Source organism: Schistocerca piceifrons, chromosome 1 (assembly GCF_021461385.2).
Source record: "Schistocerca piceifrons isolate TAMUIC-IGC-003096 chromosome 1, iqSchPice1.1, whole genome shotgun sequence".
Lineage (NCBI taxonomy): Eukaryota > Metazoa > Arthropoda > Insecta > Orthoptera > Acrididae > Schistocerca > Schistocerca piceifrons.
The window spans coordinates 880,597,372-880,614,961 of record NC_060138.1 but is presented as its reverse complement, the minus strand read 5'-3'; the positions used below and the strand labels follow the sequence as shown (position 1 = coordinate 880,614,961).

General features: G+C 45.9%; 1 protein-coding gene across 1 annotated transcript in view; it reads left to right on the top strand.

Moving 5' to 3' along the window:
• LOC124776205 overlaps window positions 1-17,590 on the top strand; it is a 332,368-nt gene that overhangs the window by 283,588 nt on the left and 31,190 nt on the right. The window contains exon 7 of the mRNA XM_047251046.1: window positions 9,183-9,535. Within this exon, the coding sequence (XP_047107002.1) occupies window positions 9,183-9,535 (353 nt within the window). The remainder of the gene's footprint in view (window positions 1-9,182; window positions 9,536-17,590) is intronic.

Sequence of the window (17,590 nt, the reverse complement as noted above, 5' to 3'; positions counted from 1 at the left end):
GGTCCCCTGAATTATCTATAGTGAGCTTGGAGAAACCTGTTAATGGACAGTTTTCACCAATGGATGAAGTAATCGGCCAGTAAGAATTTTCTTTCGTTCGCAGATTTGCCATGACAACGCCTCGACCCACCACCAAGACGATAATTTTGCCCGTGTAGCTCTTAACACCTACAAGAAGAGATGATTGTCATTGTGTACCGTTTTTAAGGTTGCTACTCACTCTAGAATTGCAGATTAGTCAAGTATCCCTTCAATTGTTTTATTTGCTGCAATAATGTGGCAATTGCTTATTTTGGATTTTAGTCCAACTAGAATGAAGGATTGCTCCTCTTACTGGAGGAGTGCCACGGATCTGACAGCCACACTGAGTTATTTCCTCAGAACATAAGTCACGTAGTAGCCCTCATCAATACCCTATCCAGGAATCTCACTGCACACGACTCAGGTACTCTAGCTTATTAAAAATGGGATGTCTTATACATTGGATTAACGCCATTCCGACCAAGAGCCACACTCTTAAGTGGCTGGAACATTAACTGTACTAAGAACTCTGTAAGCTCTAATTTTGATAAAATAGCGAAAACAAAAGTAGTAAACGACCTAACTATGCCTTGCACAGACTAATCTATGGAGGTATCAGCTTGCGTGAGTGTTCCTGTGTGGAACAATGAAATGGCAGCCTTAAACGGTCGCTGCAGGCGTATTTCACGTGTAGGCAAACAGATGATACGATATAGAAAATGATTAGAGATAAAAAAGTGTTCTTCAATTTCAGAATCAAAGCTTACTAATTGTATAGTTAATAATAAAAATCAGAAAATTCTTCTTACATGCAATAAGGAGAGGTAATGGAGACTACAGTTTAGCAGTTTGGTTAACTGCGTGTTCCAAGATAGTAACTGCGAATTATAGTCAGCAGTTCCTACAATTTGGAAGGGCGTCTTGTCTATTAAAATTACAACGTACAGCAAATGAAGTAGTTCTCTCCTCTCCCATTTAGTTCTTTCATACAACGTTCTCCAAGAATTCTGAATGCATTTCTCTCCTCATCCAAGACAATCAGGGTTCTTGTATCTCAATAAATATTCTTTATTTAATCATCAGATTGTGACAAAGGCATGGAAATCAATAGGTTGTGATTATCGCTGGCTTCATTCCAGACCAGGGAATAATTGTGCATTAGCGATGCTAGTAGTAACTCAAGGCGCGCTACCCACTTTCTTATTCATAACGGTGTGAACACCTGATACACAATACACCGATTTTGTTGCACACGACAGTTGTCTGACAAGCTTTTGCCCTATTTCCATTTTACATCATTAACCCCTGATAAATATGTCGTCAGCTTGCCCATCACCCTCATCGTATTTTCCAGTTCCTACACAGCAAACGATTAACAACATTCCAACCATGCTACTTAGGACGTTAGCATGCTCTTTATATGATTTCCTACAGATATTCGCTGACAAAATATTCAACATACCCCGAAATATTTATGCGTAAAGTAGATATGTATAGAGTTTCAGGAAGGCGGGATAAGTTATGTACTGTTCGGGTTGTTGTCCTCCTCCTCTCCTCGCTGTTGTCACTGGTGATCCGTCATTAGGAACTGTTCAAGCAGGCTCGGGGTAAGAGAGTGATGTTAAGCCGTAGCTGAATCTCCGCCCTGTTTCTGAAAACAACAATTCGAGAAAGATTGACATCTCGTATATGAAGTTTTCAGTCATGCTTTGAGTTCAAATACTAATGAGTAGGTAGATAGATAGATAAATAGATAGAACGTTGATAGACTACGCAGTGAGGCGAATAACAGCTCACACGGATTCGAGTGCCGGCCTAATTGGACATGGCTGCACTAGCCGTTGAATGGAAGCTCGTGTTTCGGGCGGAATGATATGGCGTGTCTATTCTTGCAAGCCGAATGTCGGTAAATGTTCTCGGAACGTACAACTAAAGGGATTATGGGTATATGCACTGTACAGATCATTTGAATTAGAGTTCTGTTCTTCCCAACTGCTCTCGCACCATCCTGTGCGTTATCTTACTAATAGATGTGAAACAAAAGACCCCAGTTTGCACATCGTGATTCATGCAGTTAGGCAGCTGAAAGAAACAGAGGAAGTCAATGAGAAAACTATTCATACTTCTGTGTTGCCAAAGCACGGCATTTATTAAGATACTAAAGTCGTCACTAGTGATTTAAAGTATGTGTACGCTTTACTGCTGCATTTCCTCCGGTGAAATTCCTAACAAACATAAAGTGTTGATTCTGCATATTGGTCGATGAATCTTTTCCCAAGATCGGTTCAGTGATACCATGAAAAAAATTAATCAGCTGATGTTTTCAGTATTGTAGACCGCAACACCAGGTGTAACAAATGCACCTCGTGAAATGTGAAGGACCGTATTCTATGGTGATTATATAATGAGAGATTAAATTTGGACTAGATGAATGTTTCCCAGTCGCGAATATGGACACCCCTAAGCTGTGTAATGGAATGAAGGAAATGAAATTTATGATTGACCGGGACTCGAACCCGGATTACCCGCTTATCACAAGCGGTCGACTTACCCAACCATGGGTTTACAACCTGTGCTCGTACTAATATATTAGTACTTATATATTAGTGAAGTGATACGCAGAGCGAATGAATACCAAATGCCTCTCTACATTGCTTTTGTTGACTTTGAAAAGGCATTTGACTCCGTTAGCCATGTAGCTCCATGTAGCTAACCTCCAAGCTTTGAGTGATCAAGGAGTGGGAGCAGCATACATTGAAGTGCTTAGGAAAATCTACGAGAATTCTTCAGCTTAAATTAACATCGGCTAATCAACTCAAGAATTCTGCATCATGAGGGGTGTCAAGCAAGGCGATCCCATCTCCCCAAAACTGTGCTCTGCTGTATTGGAAATGGCTACGTCAAAGCTGGGCTGGGAAGGTATGGGTATTAGAATTAATGGAAGAAGGCTTACCAACTTGAGATTTGCTGATGATATTGCCTTACTGGCCAAAGACTTCACAGAGCTCCAAAACTTAGTTACAGTTCTTGCATCGGAATGTCAGCTGGTTGGCTTGAACATGAACCTTTCCAAAACAAAAGTAATGTCCAACAAATGGGTCCCAGCTGGAGATGTGAAAGTCAAGGACAGTCTACTAGAAGAGGTCAGTGAATATGTCTACCTTGGCCATATTATAAATATGAAGGGGGACATAAGGCCAGAAATCTATCGACGCATCAAGCTTGACTGGCAAGCATTTGAGAAGAATTCCATAATATTCAGATCAAAAATGCCAGTAAATCTGAAGAAAGCAGTATTTGACCAATGAATTCTTCCTATGATGTATGGCTGCGAGACATGGACACTGAACTCATTTACAAAAGGGAAACTTAGGACAGCACAGAGAGCCATGGAGAAATCAATGCTGGGCTATACAAGAAAGGATAGGAAAAGGGCGGATGACATCCGGTCTGTGACGAAGGTTAATGCAATCTTAGGTTCCTTGAAATGGCAGTGGGGTATCCACGTCGCAAGAAGAAAAGACATCAGATGGATGAAGTTAGTACTGGAGTGGAGTCAGAAAGAGCAGCGGAGGCCTAGAGGAAGACCACCAGACAGATGGGACAAAGACATCAAGAAGGTCGCTGGTAACACCTAGCAGAGAACTTCCCAAGACCGTCCCACTTGGAGAAGACTGCTGAAAGCCTACCTGAATCCTCGAATCGAAGAGACCACATCATTTAATGATTGAATTGGCTGATGATATAAAGGTACGGCCAAACTTTCAGGAAACATTCCTCACACACAAAGAAAGAAAATATGTTATGTGGACATGTGCCCGAAAACGCTTACTTTCCATGTTAGAGCTCATTTTATTACTTCTCTTCAAATCACATTAATCATGGAATGGAAACACACAGCAACAGAACATTTGCGCTGAAATGAGGATTGACACATTGTTGGATGAACCATTCGCAGAAGTGTATCCGTGGAGGCCAATCAGCTGCTGATAGTGCCTGCACACGCTGTACATGGTATGGAAACAACTGGTTCTCCCGTAGCACTCTCCATACAGTGGCGTGATCAACGTTACCTTGTACAGCAGCAACTTCTCTGACGTTGACATTAGGGTTATCGTCAACTGCACGAAGAATTGCCTCGTCCATTGCAGGTGTCCTCGTCGTTCTAGGTCTTCCCCAGTCGCGAGTCATAGGCTGGAATGTTCCGTGCTCCCTAAGACGCCGATCAATTGCTTCGAACGTCTTCCTGTCGGGACACCTTCGTTCTGGAAATGTCTCGATACAAACGTACCGCGCCACGGCTATTGCCCCGTGCTAATCCATACATCAAATGGGCATCTGCCAACTCCGCATTTGTAAACATTGCACTGACTGCAAAACCACGTTCGTGATGATCACTAAGCTGTTGATGCTACGTACTGATGTGCTTGATGTTAGTACTGTAGAGCAATGAGTCGCATGTCAACACAAGCACCGAAGTGAACATTACCTTCCTTCAGTTGAGCCAACTGGCGGTGAATCGAGGAAGTACAGTACATACTGACGAAACTAAAATGAGCTCTAACATGGAAATTAAGCTTTTCCGGACACATGTCCACATAACATCTTTTCTTTCTTTGTGTGTGAGGAATGTTTCCTGAAAGTTTGGCCGTACCTTTTTGTAACACCATGTATGTATCACAAGGGACACATTCTAACTTAAATTCGCTTTCCCTGTGTTGGCGGATAAATGAGATATTGCAGTGCTTGGGTTGCTCGGAAGTAAGATGCAATGAGCAAACGACAACAGAAAAACAAAGTTTCATTCAGTATGCGACTGGATCCCGTCAGCCATAGTGCAATTATTGTTCTGTTCTTTTATTCAGGATAATATCTGAAAGTGTTTCCTTCCGGCTTGGTTCACAGACGCATGTCCCAAAATAAATGGTTAGGGATACTAAATTTATTTTCACATTTAAAAAATACGGAAATAATTGTAAAGTAGAATTTCAACAGATAACTCAAAGTTGGGGAAATGGCGATACAGTTATCTGTTCATTTGCATCAGTCTTGCTACAAATTGTACAGTCGGCAGTCAGGTTTTGAACTTGACTTTTTCGGTGTCTCAAGGTTTCACGTTAGCTTAATTTTGCGATTTCTGCTTTCTCTCTTGATGCTCTGTAAGTCTGGGCTACGCATGAATGAATTTTCAGTGGGGAAAAATGTCGAGTACCTAAAATTGTGAAATGAATTATTAGGCTCTCTGCACTTTGCAAGTCGTTGGTTCACTTGAAAAATGCTACCAAAGCAACAAGAAGCTCAAGGTTGGCGTGAGAGCCGGTAGAGCGGTGGGCGTGTCCCGACCAGCTCGCACAGGATCTGCCGAGGCCGGTCGGTATGCCGGCTCCGTATTATGCGCTCCAAAAAGAAATATCTCCCCTCTGTGCTTATTTTTCCTGCTGTAATGAACTTAACCTAGAGGGAGGAGCAACTACAATAAAAACGGGGCACCTTGAAACCCTTACATAATTTGTGGTAGTCTTAAACCTGGTTCTCCTTGTTACGATATTATCATCAATACGTTTAGCGTACGCCCAGGCAAAATGTTGCTGTAACTCCGGATGAAAGAAATGGTAGCTTGTCAGAACAGTTACTAAACCTGGAAGTGTTAGTAACATAAATGTTGAGAGTAGTACGCGTTATTAGGACAAGCATTGCCCACAGCTCGGCAATGTGTTAATGTACCTATTAAAATACCGTGCATGAGGTAATAATCCAGTGTAAACACAATGAAATTAGGAACTACACTAGATGTTTTGGATAACAGAATCATTGCGGAGACTTACGGGACTATATGGTAAAAGCAACAGTGGTGTAATAGATATTGAGTATGATGTCATATGTACAAGAGAGAAGTGTATAGCAATGAACAGAGCTATTGTTCTCAGAATGACACGAAACTTACGCCAAACTCCATCCATGCTGCGTAACATATTCCAGCTGTATGTCTGACAGGGATTCGAAGCCGAAGCGTTGCCATTAAAGGCAATACTAATACACACTCAGGAATCCAGGCATGACGAACAAACAACTCCAAAAGGAATATTTCATGATTTAACTTAACATTCAGAGCCCATGTTTCCTGAAAGATTTTGGGGAAACTAATGTATTTCATTTCCGTACTTCATATACGGTACGTGGAAGTCGTATGTCGCAGAGCTACTTTCAACATCGTATTCCAGAGATTATACAGACTAGTTAACTGTCCAAATGGAGTAAGTGTGTAAAACTAGCAGCAGATCGTGAACAATAAAATACCGTTGCACTGATCCGCTAACACCTTTAGTTAGCGTTATACTAACTTGTGCACAGCGTCTATTTTACTTGGCATTGTTTCGGGTTTGCTACACCAAACCTCTTTCAGGCTTTGTAAGGTATTGCATCTGTTTACCCAACAGAGACTCGAAACAGTCTAGCGGCAATACTTTAACACATGTAATCTCCCATCGACTGTACTTGATCGGAAAGAGGGGGGAAGATGACGTAAAGTTAGTAATCTTCAGACTGCAGTCCATTATCCTAGTACCAACGCCAAACTGCGGAATGCTAAAGTGAGAGAATATGAGCTCTTGGTTACCCACCCATCGTTGCTCCTGTAGAGTAGAGTTGGACATAAGCCGGTGCCTGGATTCCTCCTCTTTTGACGTTCACGGTTATTAATTACACTAGACCTGCAGTCGTCAGTCATGCAACTACCTTTGAGAAGCAACACTCATATTTTGTGAAAGAAAGGTGCAATAAATATGCAACGAAAGGATTTCAGATTAAGTATTCCAGCATGCGCCTTGTCCTCTCTTAGCAGGTAATGCCATTAGACTTCAATTTCCCACAGAAAATTCTGGTGTCGCCTGTAATGTAGGCAGATGATACAGTTCTTCAAACAGCTGCATTGTATCTGCGCAGGCTTCAGGGTATCCAAATGTATGTATACGACCACAAGCCACTGTACTTTCCTGGACGATTTTATTGTTTTTCTTTCCTATTCCACTTCCCGAAGGGAAAAATGAATTTATATATGCCTATGATCGTAACCTAATCTGTCTCATCCCCCTCTGATCATTTATGCGAATTATGCGTTGGTGGCGGCATAATGGTCTTCGTCGAATACAAGAGCTCTAAATAATCGCATCAGGGTTTCCCAAAAACTGTATAGTCTCCCTTCTAGCGACTACAGCTTAAGTTTCCCTACCATTTTTCCTGCAGTTTTGTATTGCCTATACTGATACATTAAAATCTTAAAAGCGTCTATCTGAATTATATGGATCTCTGTTCCCATGCTAATTTGATATACTATAGACGCCAAACGCTGGAACAATACTCTTACAGCCGGACGCTGTGGTCGAGCGGTTCTAGGCACTTCAGTCTGGAACCGCACGACCACTACGGTCGCAGGTTCGAATCCTGCCTCGGGCATGGATGTGTGTGATGTCCTTAGGTTGGTTAGGTTCAAGTAGTTCTAAGTTCTAGGGGACTGATGACCTCAGATGTTAAGTCCCATAGTGCTCAGAGCCATTTGAATTTGAATTTGAATAATCTTACATTCATGGGATTCGCGTCTAGTAACTTTCCGCCAAATTTGTCTTCCATATGTCTTGCTTGATAATGCCTTCACGTGATACCCTCAGTTCGTACCGCTGTTTTAGCGTTGTTCTAATTACACGATGACGAGCTCAATTTGTTCACTAGTAATCTTGAAATAAAAAAATGTAGGTTTCTTCGTGCTTGTTATATGAACTGGTGTGTGAAACTTAAGGACCAAACTAACTTCAGCATGCTGTTTCTTCCAAGTAGCATAGCTCAAACTTGGCGCATACATAGAAAGGACTGTTGCTGTATAGTACAGAATGTGACTGATAGAGACATTCAGTACACAGAAGTGACTCCGAAAGATAAGTTTTAATAACTCAGCATTGAAGAGAAAACATAAGGGAAAAGGTCTATTGGAAGATGAAGGAACTCGTGACTGAAGGACATTCGGAGATGCTATAACTGCACATCAGAAGATGCTTTCCCATGCTGCAACGTCACGTCCAGAACTGGTTCATGGACCGCCAACCTCTATCGGGAGAAGGAGCCTTAAGAACAACACGGCGAATTATTATGGTCCCCTGGACATTACAAAAGACAGTATATGGTTCATAACAGAGTTCATAATCATCAGCGACGGCAGTGCATGTTCTGCAGGGTTCTTCCGTACTGCCCGCAAGGTTGGTAGGGAGTTCTGGTAGGGCGTCCCATTCCTCCACCAGCGCGGCTGACTACTCCTGGATGGTCGTTTGCTCATGTAGACTTGCAACAATGTTTCCCCAATGCTTCCCTCACTTGCTCCTTGGGTGCTATCGAGAATGTCTGTATTTGAGTGGTGTCCGTACAATTAAACATCTCCGACAGAAGAGACAACACTCGTGATGATGCAGCTGATGCATACACTTATATGAAACATTGCACAGACAAACAGCGGAACGGGATGCGTGGGAAAGTGCGACTTTCAGCCGCACAGGGCGTTGTTAATGCAGTGGTGACAGTTCAAAATCTGTGGCGGACCGGGACTCGAACCCAGATTACCGCTTTTCAAGAGCGGTTGTCTCTGACTCACTAACTTCCAACTTATCTCAAGCTGCAATGCAGCGTCGCTCGTCCTTTAACCCCCCTACTTGCAAATTATTGATTCCCGTAGGAGTTCGGACGATATAACGCGTCCACACTGAATCGAACGTCGAGGAGTTGTCGCGCTCTTACAGAAATGAAATATTTGAGCTGTGTTTCAGTGCGGATCCACTAATATCGTCCGAAATCCTACGGTGATCAATAATTTGCGAGTAGTTGGTTAACGGACGAGGGACGCTGCATTCCAGCGTGAGATAAGTTGGAAGTTAGTCGGTCAGGGACCCTGCCCGTAAGGCCGAAGCGGTTAAGGCAACCGCTGATGAGAAGCGGTAAATCTGAGTTACTATTACCAAAATGCCCTGTGCGGCTATACATCACGATTCCACTCACCTCACCTCACCTCACCCCATCTCATCTCATCCCATCCCATCCCATACCTTCTTCATTGTCCATTTCATAAAAATGTTGAAAATGTGCTTGTCTTACTGACACGGATCGTGTTGCGTGACCGGCAGCTGGAGGGCGGCGTGTCGGTGACGTTGCCGTGGGGTGCGCGGCTGGCCAACTGCTCCGCGCGCTGTCTGGCCACTGTGAACCGCACTCTGGCCTGCCGCGAGCGCCTGGAGAAGCGCGAGCTGGACGTCAGGCTCACCTTCTGGCTGTACCTCAGCATCCGCGTTTTCATCGGCATCATCGGCGGCACCGCCTTCGCCATGTTCGAGGGCGCCGTCATAGCCATCCTGCGCGAGCAGAAGGCGGACTACGGCCTGCAGCGCATCTACGCCACCATCGGCGGCATGATCAGCTCGCCGCTCTCTGGGGCGCTCATTGACTACTTCAGCAAAGGCAAGCCCTACACAGACTTCAGGTGAGTCTCTCTCTCTCTCTCGTGTGTGTGTGTGTGTGTGTGTGTGTGTGTGTGTGTGTGTGTGTGTGTGTGTGTGTGTGTGTAGCTTTTAAGCGTGTAGCGGTGTGACTTGTAGAAATAACTGTTAAGTAAAAATTGGGTGTGTTGCGCATTCTCCACCTTAATTGGGATTGAGATTGAGATTAGTCGATCAGGCCGCTGCGTGCGCAAATTCAAGCGTCCATTCAGAGACGTTGTCGCCAAACGTCGTCTTCGTTGGTTTCCTAAAACTGACCAAGAAATGGATACAAAAATTAGACGTGGGACAATAGTAAGGATCGAATCCGCTTGAATTTGCACGCTCAACGGCCTGATTGGCTAACTTCAGGTTCATGTCCCGCTGCTGTCCGGGACGTTCCAGACACGTCTTAGATGGTCATCGAGCCTGAATTCGAAGCGTAATTCATCATCGAAGACAATTCTACTCCATTCAATGGGAGTCCTGGCTGAAGACGTGTCTGAAGGCGCCGCGGACAGCGGTGGGATACCATCCTGACTTTTGTCTGCCATGTGGCCCAACAACCAGGCGTGGTGGTTTGGGGTCCCGTTTCTTGCCATACCACGGCCCCTTTGGTTGTCATCCGCAGCGCGCTTCATGGCAAGCCATCCTGAACTTACAGTTCAGCAAAATAATGCCCGTCCTCAACACGGCGAGAATTTCTACTTTCATATTCGTGCTTGCCAAACCCTACTTTAGCCAGCAAGGTGGTCGTATCTCTCCCCAATTGAGAACGTCTGGACCATTGAGCCCTCCATTCAACTCGAGATTTCGACGATCTCCATCATCAGTGGCAAGGCGAATAACTGCCAAAGCTGGACCAACTCGTTACTGACTTGCTGCATTTGTGAAGCTCTTCCTCTTGAAGCAAGGAAAAAAAAAAAAAATCCTCCAATTTTTCTGAAACTGTACAGTCTGTCTGCACATGTAATGATATTTACAAATTCCCGTCCCCATCGGATAATTGTTTCGTGGTGCGTCGCTTTCTTTTTCCTTCGAGTGTATTTGTATTTGTCATGTTCTATTAAACATTCATGCCCTTCTTCAGACGCCCTTGAAAGACGCGTTAAAAAATTTACGGGTAAGGATCAAGCGTCCTGATAGATTATAGACTAAAACCTAACAACCTGATCACGTCTAGTATCGAAATACAGCTGGATGCAAAACAGCAGGTAGGATTTCCTTTCCACGAATATGGGACGGAACAGCTTTCTACCGATGCACGAAAAGCGATACAAATATTATAAGCAGTGCTACTCGAAGTAGATGTAGTCTGGTGTAGCTTTACTGCAGTACGTGAATGAATGTAGTATATTGATAAAGTTTCATCGCGATTCCTGTTATACAGCTATTGTTTCTCACTCCTAATTTACTACTATGTTTATTGTTATTATTACTTTGAAAGAAACGTGATTAGGTGTAGCCATAAAATGTTTCGTGGTAAATAAGAACAAAGAGAAGAAAAAGCGACTTGAATCCACTAGGGGCGGTCTTGTAGTCTGTCGCCTTAGCTACTTGTGCTGCTGGACGCCTGGTGTTCTCGTATAGCATTCAATTGGCTCGCACTTAAACCGCTTAAAAAGCACATCGACTCAGAGCAGCATTTGTTACATCTAAGTATGTACTGCTATCGTGTGAATATGGTAGAAGTTGCTGATCTGTGGTGTTCATGCACAAACTAAAAGAAAATAGTAGAGTAATTACTGTTTCGTAAATTTGGGTAACATCCTACTCTTCACGCCGTAAACGAAAAATAAAAATTTGTTGAGTTTTTGCTGTTAGAAAGAAATATAGCGAATTGATTTTTGTAAAGCACGGATATTTTGCAGTTGCAATTCCAGTTTTACACACGGCAGTACCCTAGCTTTGGTGTAAACACAGATGCGAGTGCAGGGCGTGTAACAGAGCTGCGCTTTACGAAAACTACGTTTGGTAGCTTTGGTATAATACATAAATCCCGCAGTAAATAAGATTACCGGTAGTATTTGTAGCATTGGAAGGGAAAGAAACATAAGTGAATGTGTAAGAGAGGAACTTCGAGCCAACATCTATTATTTTTTCTTTGTTTGTTTTGGTTGCTGATTTTGCACGTGATTTGAACAGCCATCATTCAGTGTTAGACCGTTGCGTGTTTTAAATCTTTACAGGATTATATCCTTATTGCGTTTTGTAAGTAATAAAAATTTGTTGTGTAACTTCTGCACTTTTTGGTAAACATGGTTGTGGAGAGAAGCAGCGATTAGTATGATTAATCAATAATTCAAAAAGAGTCTTAATCGCATTTATTATAGTTATAATACCGCCAACCGCTTTCAACCTGAAACGTCCCCTTTCGAAAAATTATACAAGACTGTGCTTTAACTGACACACAATATTTTCAGCGCAACGCAATCTGACTTTCAATAATCCCTACAAAAGAATGGCCCTGACTAGCATTAACCTATACCTTTCACAAATCACTTACCTCACAAAAATCTTCGTTACTCGAACTACTGCAATACAGCGAGCGCCACTACTGCCAGCTAAATAAAAGATTCAAACTACGGAAGGCACTAACTACTGATAGGCATAGTTAGCAAATGAAAGATTTTAATAGAGAACGAACAATGTATTTACCTTAATAGTCATAATATATATAGCAGTTCATGACATCCAGTCTTACAAATTTCAAAACTCCGCCATCTCTCTCCCCACATCCACCACTGCTGGCGGCTCACCTCCAACTGCGCAACGCTACGCGCTGTTCACATCCAGCTGCCCAACCCTACAATGGCAGACAACAATGCAAACTAGCCACAGACTGCACACAGCACAGCCAGTGATTTTCATCAGAGCGCTACGTAATGTTGCCAATAAGAAAACATAAACAGCCTACTTACAAACTCGACGACAGGAGTGACACCACTCCCCCCAGGGGGTCCACAACTCTTTTGTGGACACGTGCGTAGCAAGCACGGGACCCCGAGCTAATGTGGCCTTCCTTCTTTTCCGGGCTGCATACCCCCCCTTTCCGTATCCTTCCCCATCCCCCATCTTCGCCCCCCCCCCTCACCTCTGGCTCTTTCCTTCCCTTTCTCCCCCTCTGGGAGTATGGTTTATGCCTACATCCGGAGACGGACGCTTGTAAATGTACCGCCCTCTTCGCCTTCCTTGCTTGTATGTCTTCATCTTTCTTCGTCCTTCTCTTTTCCTTACCTCTTCTCTTTACCTCTTCTCTTTACCCTTTTCTCCGCTGCGGCGTTTGAGACCTCTCTTCTTTCCTTTCCCTGTCTCTTTCTTCCTCCCTGTGCGTGTCTGAAGGCCGACCCACGCACTTCCATGCGTAGCCGGTGACGGGGTAACGCGTAATTCCCCGCCCCGGGTAGACAGGTAGGACACGTACGTACCCCCTGGTAACGGCCAGGCCCAGGGAGGGGTGATTACCCGAGCTGATAACTTCCGAAAGTGCCGATTGGTCCCTCCGTCCGTTTGTCGGGAGGTGTGACCTGAGGTGTGAACAATCACCTAAGGCGGGTGTGCCCTCGGTGAGGGACCCCACAAGGAAGGAGCGCGCCATCGGAGACGCCGGTAATCATGGGGGATTCTTCCGCAATGGTTTCCTCACCTTCCACTATGTCTGCTCACAAACGTAAGTTCACTGAGTCTCAGCCACAGTCAGTTCTTCCATCGTTGCCACAGTTCCTTGTTGTTTCTCGGTCTGACGAAGGTCACGACTTTTCCACGGTCAACCCTTTCATTATTCAGAAAGGTGTCGACGCAATTGCGGGTCCTGTAAAGTCTTGTTCCAGATTACGGAATGGCACCCTGTTGTTGGAAACACACAGTGCCCTCCAGGCTCAAAAATTGCTGCGTACTTCTCTGCTCCACACCTTCCCTGTCCGGGTGGAACCGCACCGTACCTTAAATTCCTCGCGTGGAGTCGTTTATACACGCTCCCTCGATGGATTGTCTGACGAAGAAATTCAGCACTACCTGTCTGACCAGGGCGTCACAGCTGTTCATCGGGTTATGAAAAGGGTTGACTCGAACATCATTCCAACCCGCACTGTCTTCTTGACATTTGACAAAGTTCAACTCCCATCAAAAATCAAAGCAGGCAATGAGATAATTTCCGTTCGCCCTTATGTCCCAAACCCTACGCGTTGCTATCGATGTCAGCGGTTCAATCACACCAGCCAGTCCTGTTCCAATCCGGCCAAATGTGTTACGTGTGGCAAGGATGCCCATGAGGGTGCTTGTCCACCTCCATCCCCTCGCTGCATCAACTGTATGGGTGACCACGCTGCTTCCTCTCGAGATTGCCCCGTTTTTAAGGACGACAAACTCATCCAGGAAATAAGAGTGAAGGAAAAGGTGTCGACCTTTGCTGCTCGAAAGTTACTCGCCAGTCGACAGCCCACTGTGCCTCAGAAAGGAAAATACAGCACTGTCCTTGCTTCTCCTCGGCCAACAAAGGAGGCAGCCACGCAGACTTGCGACCTCACCTTTAGTACCACGGTCGTCAGATCGGCCAGCGCAAAGATCGCCCGTTCAACCTCACCACTTTCGCCTGCCCACTCAATGGCTCACCCTTCGTCGGGTTCTGCTAAATCTCGAGCCCAAAAGTCAGACGCCAAGTCTTCGAAAAAAGAGCATTCTCGTGAAGAGTTTTTACGTACCGCAACTTCACAACCATCGGTTCCTCCTTCATCTAAACATCATACTTCCAAGAAGGCTACGAAGAAACACAGTTCCTCTCCTTCTCCGCCAAGGCGTGTCCCATCTACAGCACCACCTGGCGGAAATCGCCCTCGGCCGTCTTCTGTGTCGCCGAGGCGCACTGCTGGTGGCCGGTCAACTGGCCGATCGTTGGTGGCTGGAGCTGCTCCTGACCAACCTATGGATCAGGATCTTCTGCCTTCGACTGAATGCCATTCCATGCTGTCGGTCGCAAGCTCTGAGCAGTCGTTGAGTTGACAGCACCCTTGGTCACGTTCCTCCATTTTCTGTTCACCCTATGTCCATTATCCACTGGAATATCCGCGGCATTCGAGCCAATCGGGATGAATTGTCGATCCTCTTACGATCCTACTCGCTGGTCATCTTCTGTCTTCAGGAAACAAAGCTGCGTCCCCATGACCGCTTTGTTCTCCCTCATTTTCAGTATGTCCGATATGACCTCCCCTCTGTTGAAGGCACTCCAGCCCATGGAGGACTCATGATTCTGCTCCACGATACTCTCCATTATCACCAAATCCCCTTAAACAGTTCCTTCCAAGCTGTCGCCGTCCGTCTTTCCCTTTCTGGATACACGTTCTCTCTTTGTACGGTATACATTCCATCGTCCACACCAATGGCACGAGCTGATCTCCTTCCTCTTCTTGGTCAGCTTCCACCCCCCTATTTGCTGGTTGGGGACTTCAATGCCCACCACCCGCTTTGAGGATCTCCACATCCTTGTCCACGTGGCTCACTATTGCTAGACGTCTTCCACCAAGCGGATCTAGTCTGCCTCAACGCTGGGGTCCCCACATTTTTGTCTGCCTCCACGACAAATTTATCTCATTTGGACCTTGCGGTCGGTACTGTTCCGCTAGCTCGGCGCTTCGAATGGTTCGCCCTTGATGATACACACTCGAGTGACCACTTTCCATGTGTCCTTAGACTGCAGCCTCAACTGCCCTACATGCGCTCGTGACGCTGGAAGTTTGCCCAAGCCGATTGGACACTTTTTTCGTCTCTAGCGACATTCGATGACCGTCGCTTTCCCAGCGTCGACGATGAGGTCACACATATTACCGACGTTATTCTCACAGCTGCGGAACGTTCAATACCACGCACCTCCGAACTGCCCCGGCGCCCCCCAGTTCCTTGGTGGAACGAGGCATGCCGTGACGCAATACGTGAGTGGCGACGTGCTCTTCGCATTTTCCGTCACCATCCAACTTTGGCAAACTGTATCCGATATAAGCAGCTCCGTGCGCGATGCCGTCGCGTCATCCGCGATAGCAAGAAGGCAAGCTGGAAATTCTTTATTAGCTCATTTAACACCTTCACTCCCTCCTCGGAAGTTTGGAGTCGGCTTCGACGGTTCTCAGGCGCGCCTAGTTTTTCCCCGGTCTCTGGGCTCACTGTCGCGCATGATACCTTAGTGGACCCCGTCGCAATTTCTAACTCATTGGGTCAGCACTTTGCTGAGATTTCGAGCTCTTCAAATTACCCGCCAGCATTTCTCCCGAAGAAACGTGCAGCGGAAGTGCGACATCTTGCTTTCTCCTCTCAAAATCGCGAAAGCTACAATACTGTTTTCTCCATGCGGGAACTCCAACATGCCCTCTCTTCTCGCTCCTCCGCCCCAGGACCGGATGGTATCCATGTCCAAATGTTGCTGCATTTATCAACCCATAGCCTGCGTTACCTCCTTCGCCTTTACAATCGAATTTGGACCGACAGTACCTTTCCCAGGCGATGGCGGGAAGCTATTGTCGTTCCCGTTCCGAAACCTGGAAAGGACAAACATCTCCCCTCTAGCTATCGCCCCATTTCTCTCACGAGTAGTGTCTGTAAGGTTTTGGAGCGTATGGTGAATTACCGTTTAGCTTGGTGGCTGGAATCCCGCAGTCTTTTAACACCAGCCCAATGCGGATTCCGAAAGCATCGTTCTGCCGTTGACCATCTTGTTGCTCTCTCCACTTATATCGTGAACAATTTTCTCCGGAAACGCCAAACGGTAGCAATATTTTTTGATCTGGAGAGAGCATACGATACCTGTTGGAGGACAGGCATCCTCCGCACTCTGTTCTCTTGGGGCTTTCGAGGCCGGCTGCCCCTTTTTCTTCGCGAATTTATGGCAGAGCGCACATTTAGGGTGCGGGTGAACACTACTCTCTCCCGTACTTTCTCCCAAGAAAACGGGGTACCCCAGGGCTCCGTGCTGAGTGTTGTACTGTTTGCCATCGCCATTAATCCAATTATGGATTGTCTCCTTCCTGATGTCTCCGGCTCCCTCTTTGTGGACGATTTTGCGATCTACTACAGCTCTCAACGGACCCGCCTTCTTGAAAGACGTCTTCAAGGATGTCTCGATCGCCTCCACTCGTGGAGCATCGAAACCGGCTTCCGTTTCTCACCCAGTAAGACCGTTTGTGTTAATTTTTGGCGACGTAAGGAGTTTCTTCCGCCATCCTTACATCTCGGTCCTGTCAACCTTCCGTTTTCCGACGTCGCTAAATTCTTGGGTCTTATGTTTGACAGAAAACTGTGCTGGTCCTCCCACGTTTCCTATCTTTCGGCTCGCTGTCTGCGTTCCCTTAACACCCTCCGTGTCCTGAATGGTACCTCCTGGGGAGCGGACCGAGTGGTCCTTCTCCGCCTCTATCGCGCCTTAGTGCGCTCAAAATTGGATTATGGAAGCATAGTCTACTCCTCTGCTCGGCCGTCTATTCTTCGGCGTCTCGACTCTATCCACCACCGTGGATTACGTTTAGTGTCTGGAGCTTTTTACACCAGCCCTGCGGAAAGCCTTTATGCTGAGACTGCTGAACCTCCGCTGTCCAATCGGCGGGCAGTTCTTCTGAGTCGTTATGCTAGCCATCTGTCTTCCATGCCTGCTAATCCAGCCCATGACCTTTTTTTCGACACCTCCTTTGATGTCAGGTATGCAGGCCGCTCCTCCTCCTCCCTACTACCCCCGGGAGTCCGCTTCCGTCAACTGCTCCATTCTCTCTCCTTCCGCTTTCCTAAAACCTTCTTGACAACTTGGGGTACAGCACCGCCTTGGCTCCGTCCCCGGATCGACTTGCTCAGAGACCTATGTCAATTTCCCAAGGATGGTACCCCTACACTTGTCTACCGTCGGGCATTTGCTGCTCTATGTGCACAAATGACGGAAGCCACATTTATTTACACCGACGGCTCGAAAACATCGTTAGGTGTAGGGAGTGCCTATATTGTTGGCGACACCCCAAATCACTTTCGGCTTCCCGACCAGTGTTCGGTTTATACTGCGGAGCTTTACGCTGTTCTCCAGGCTGTCCACT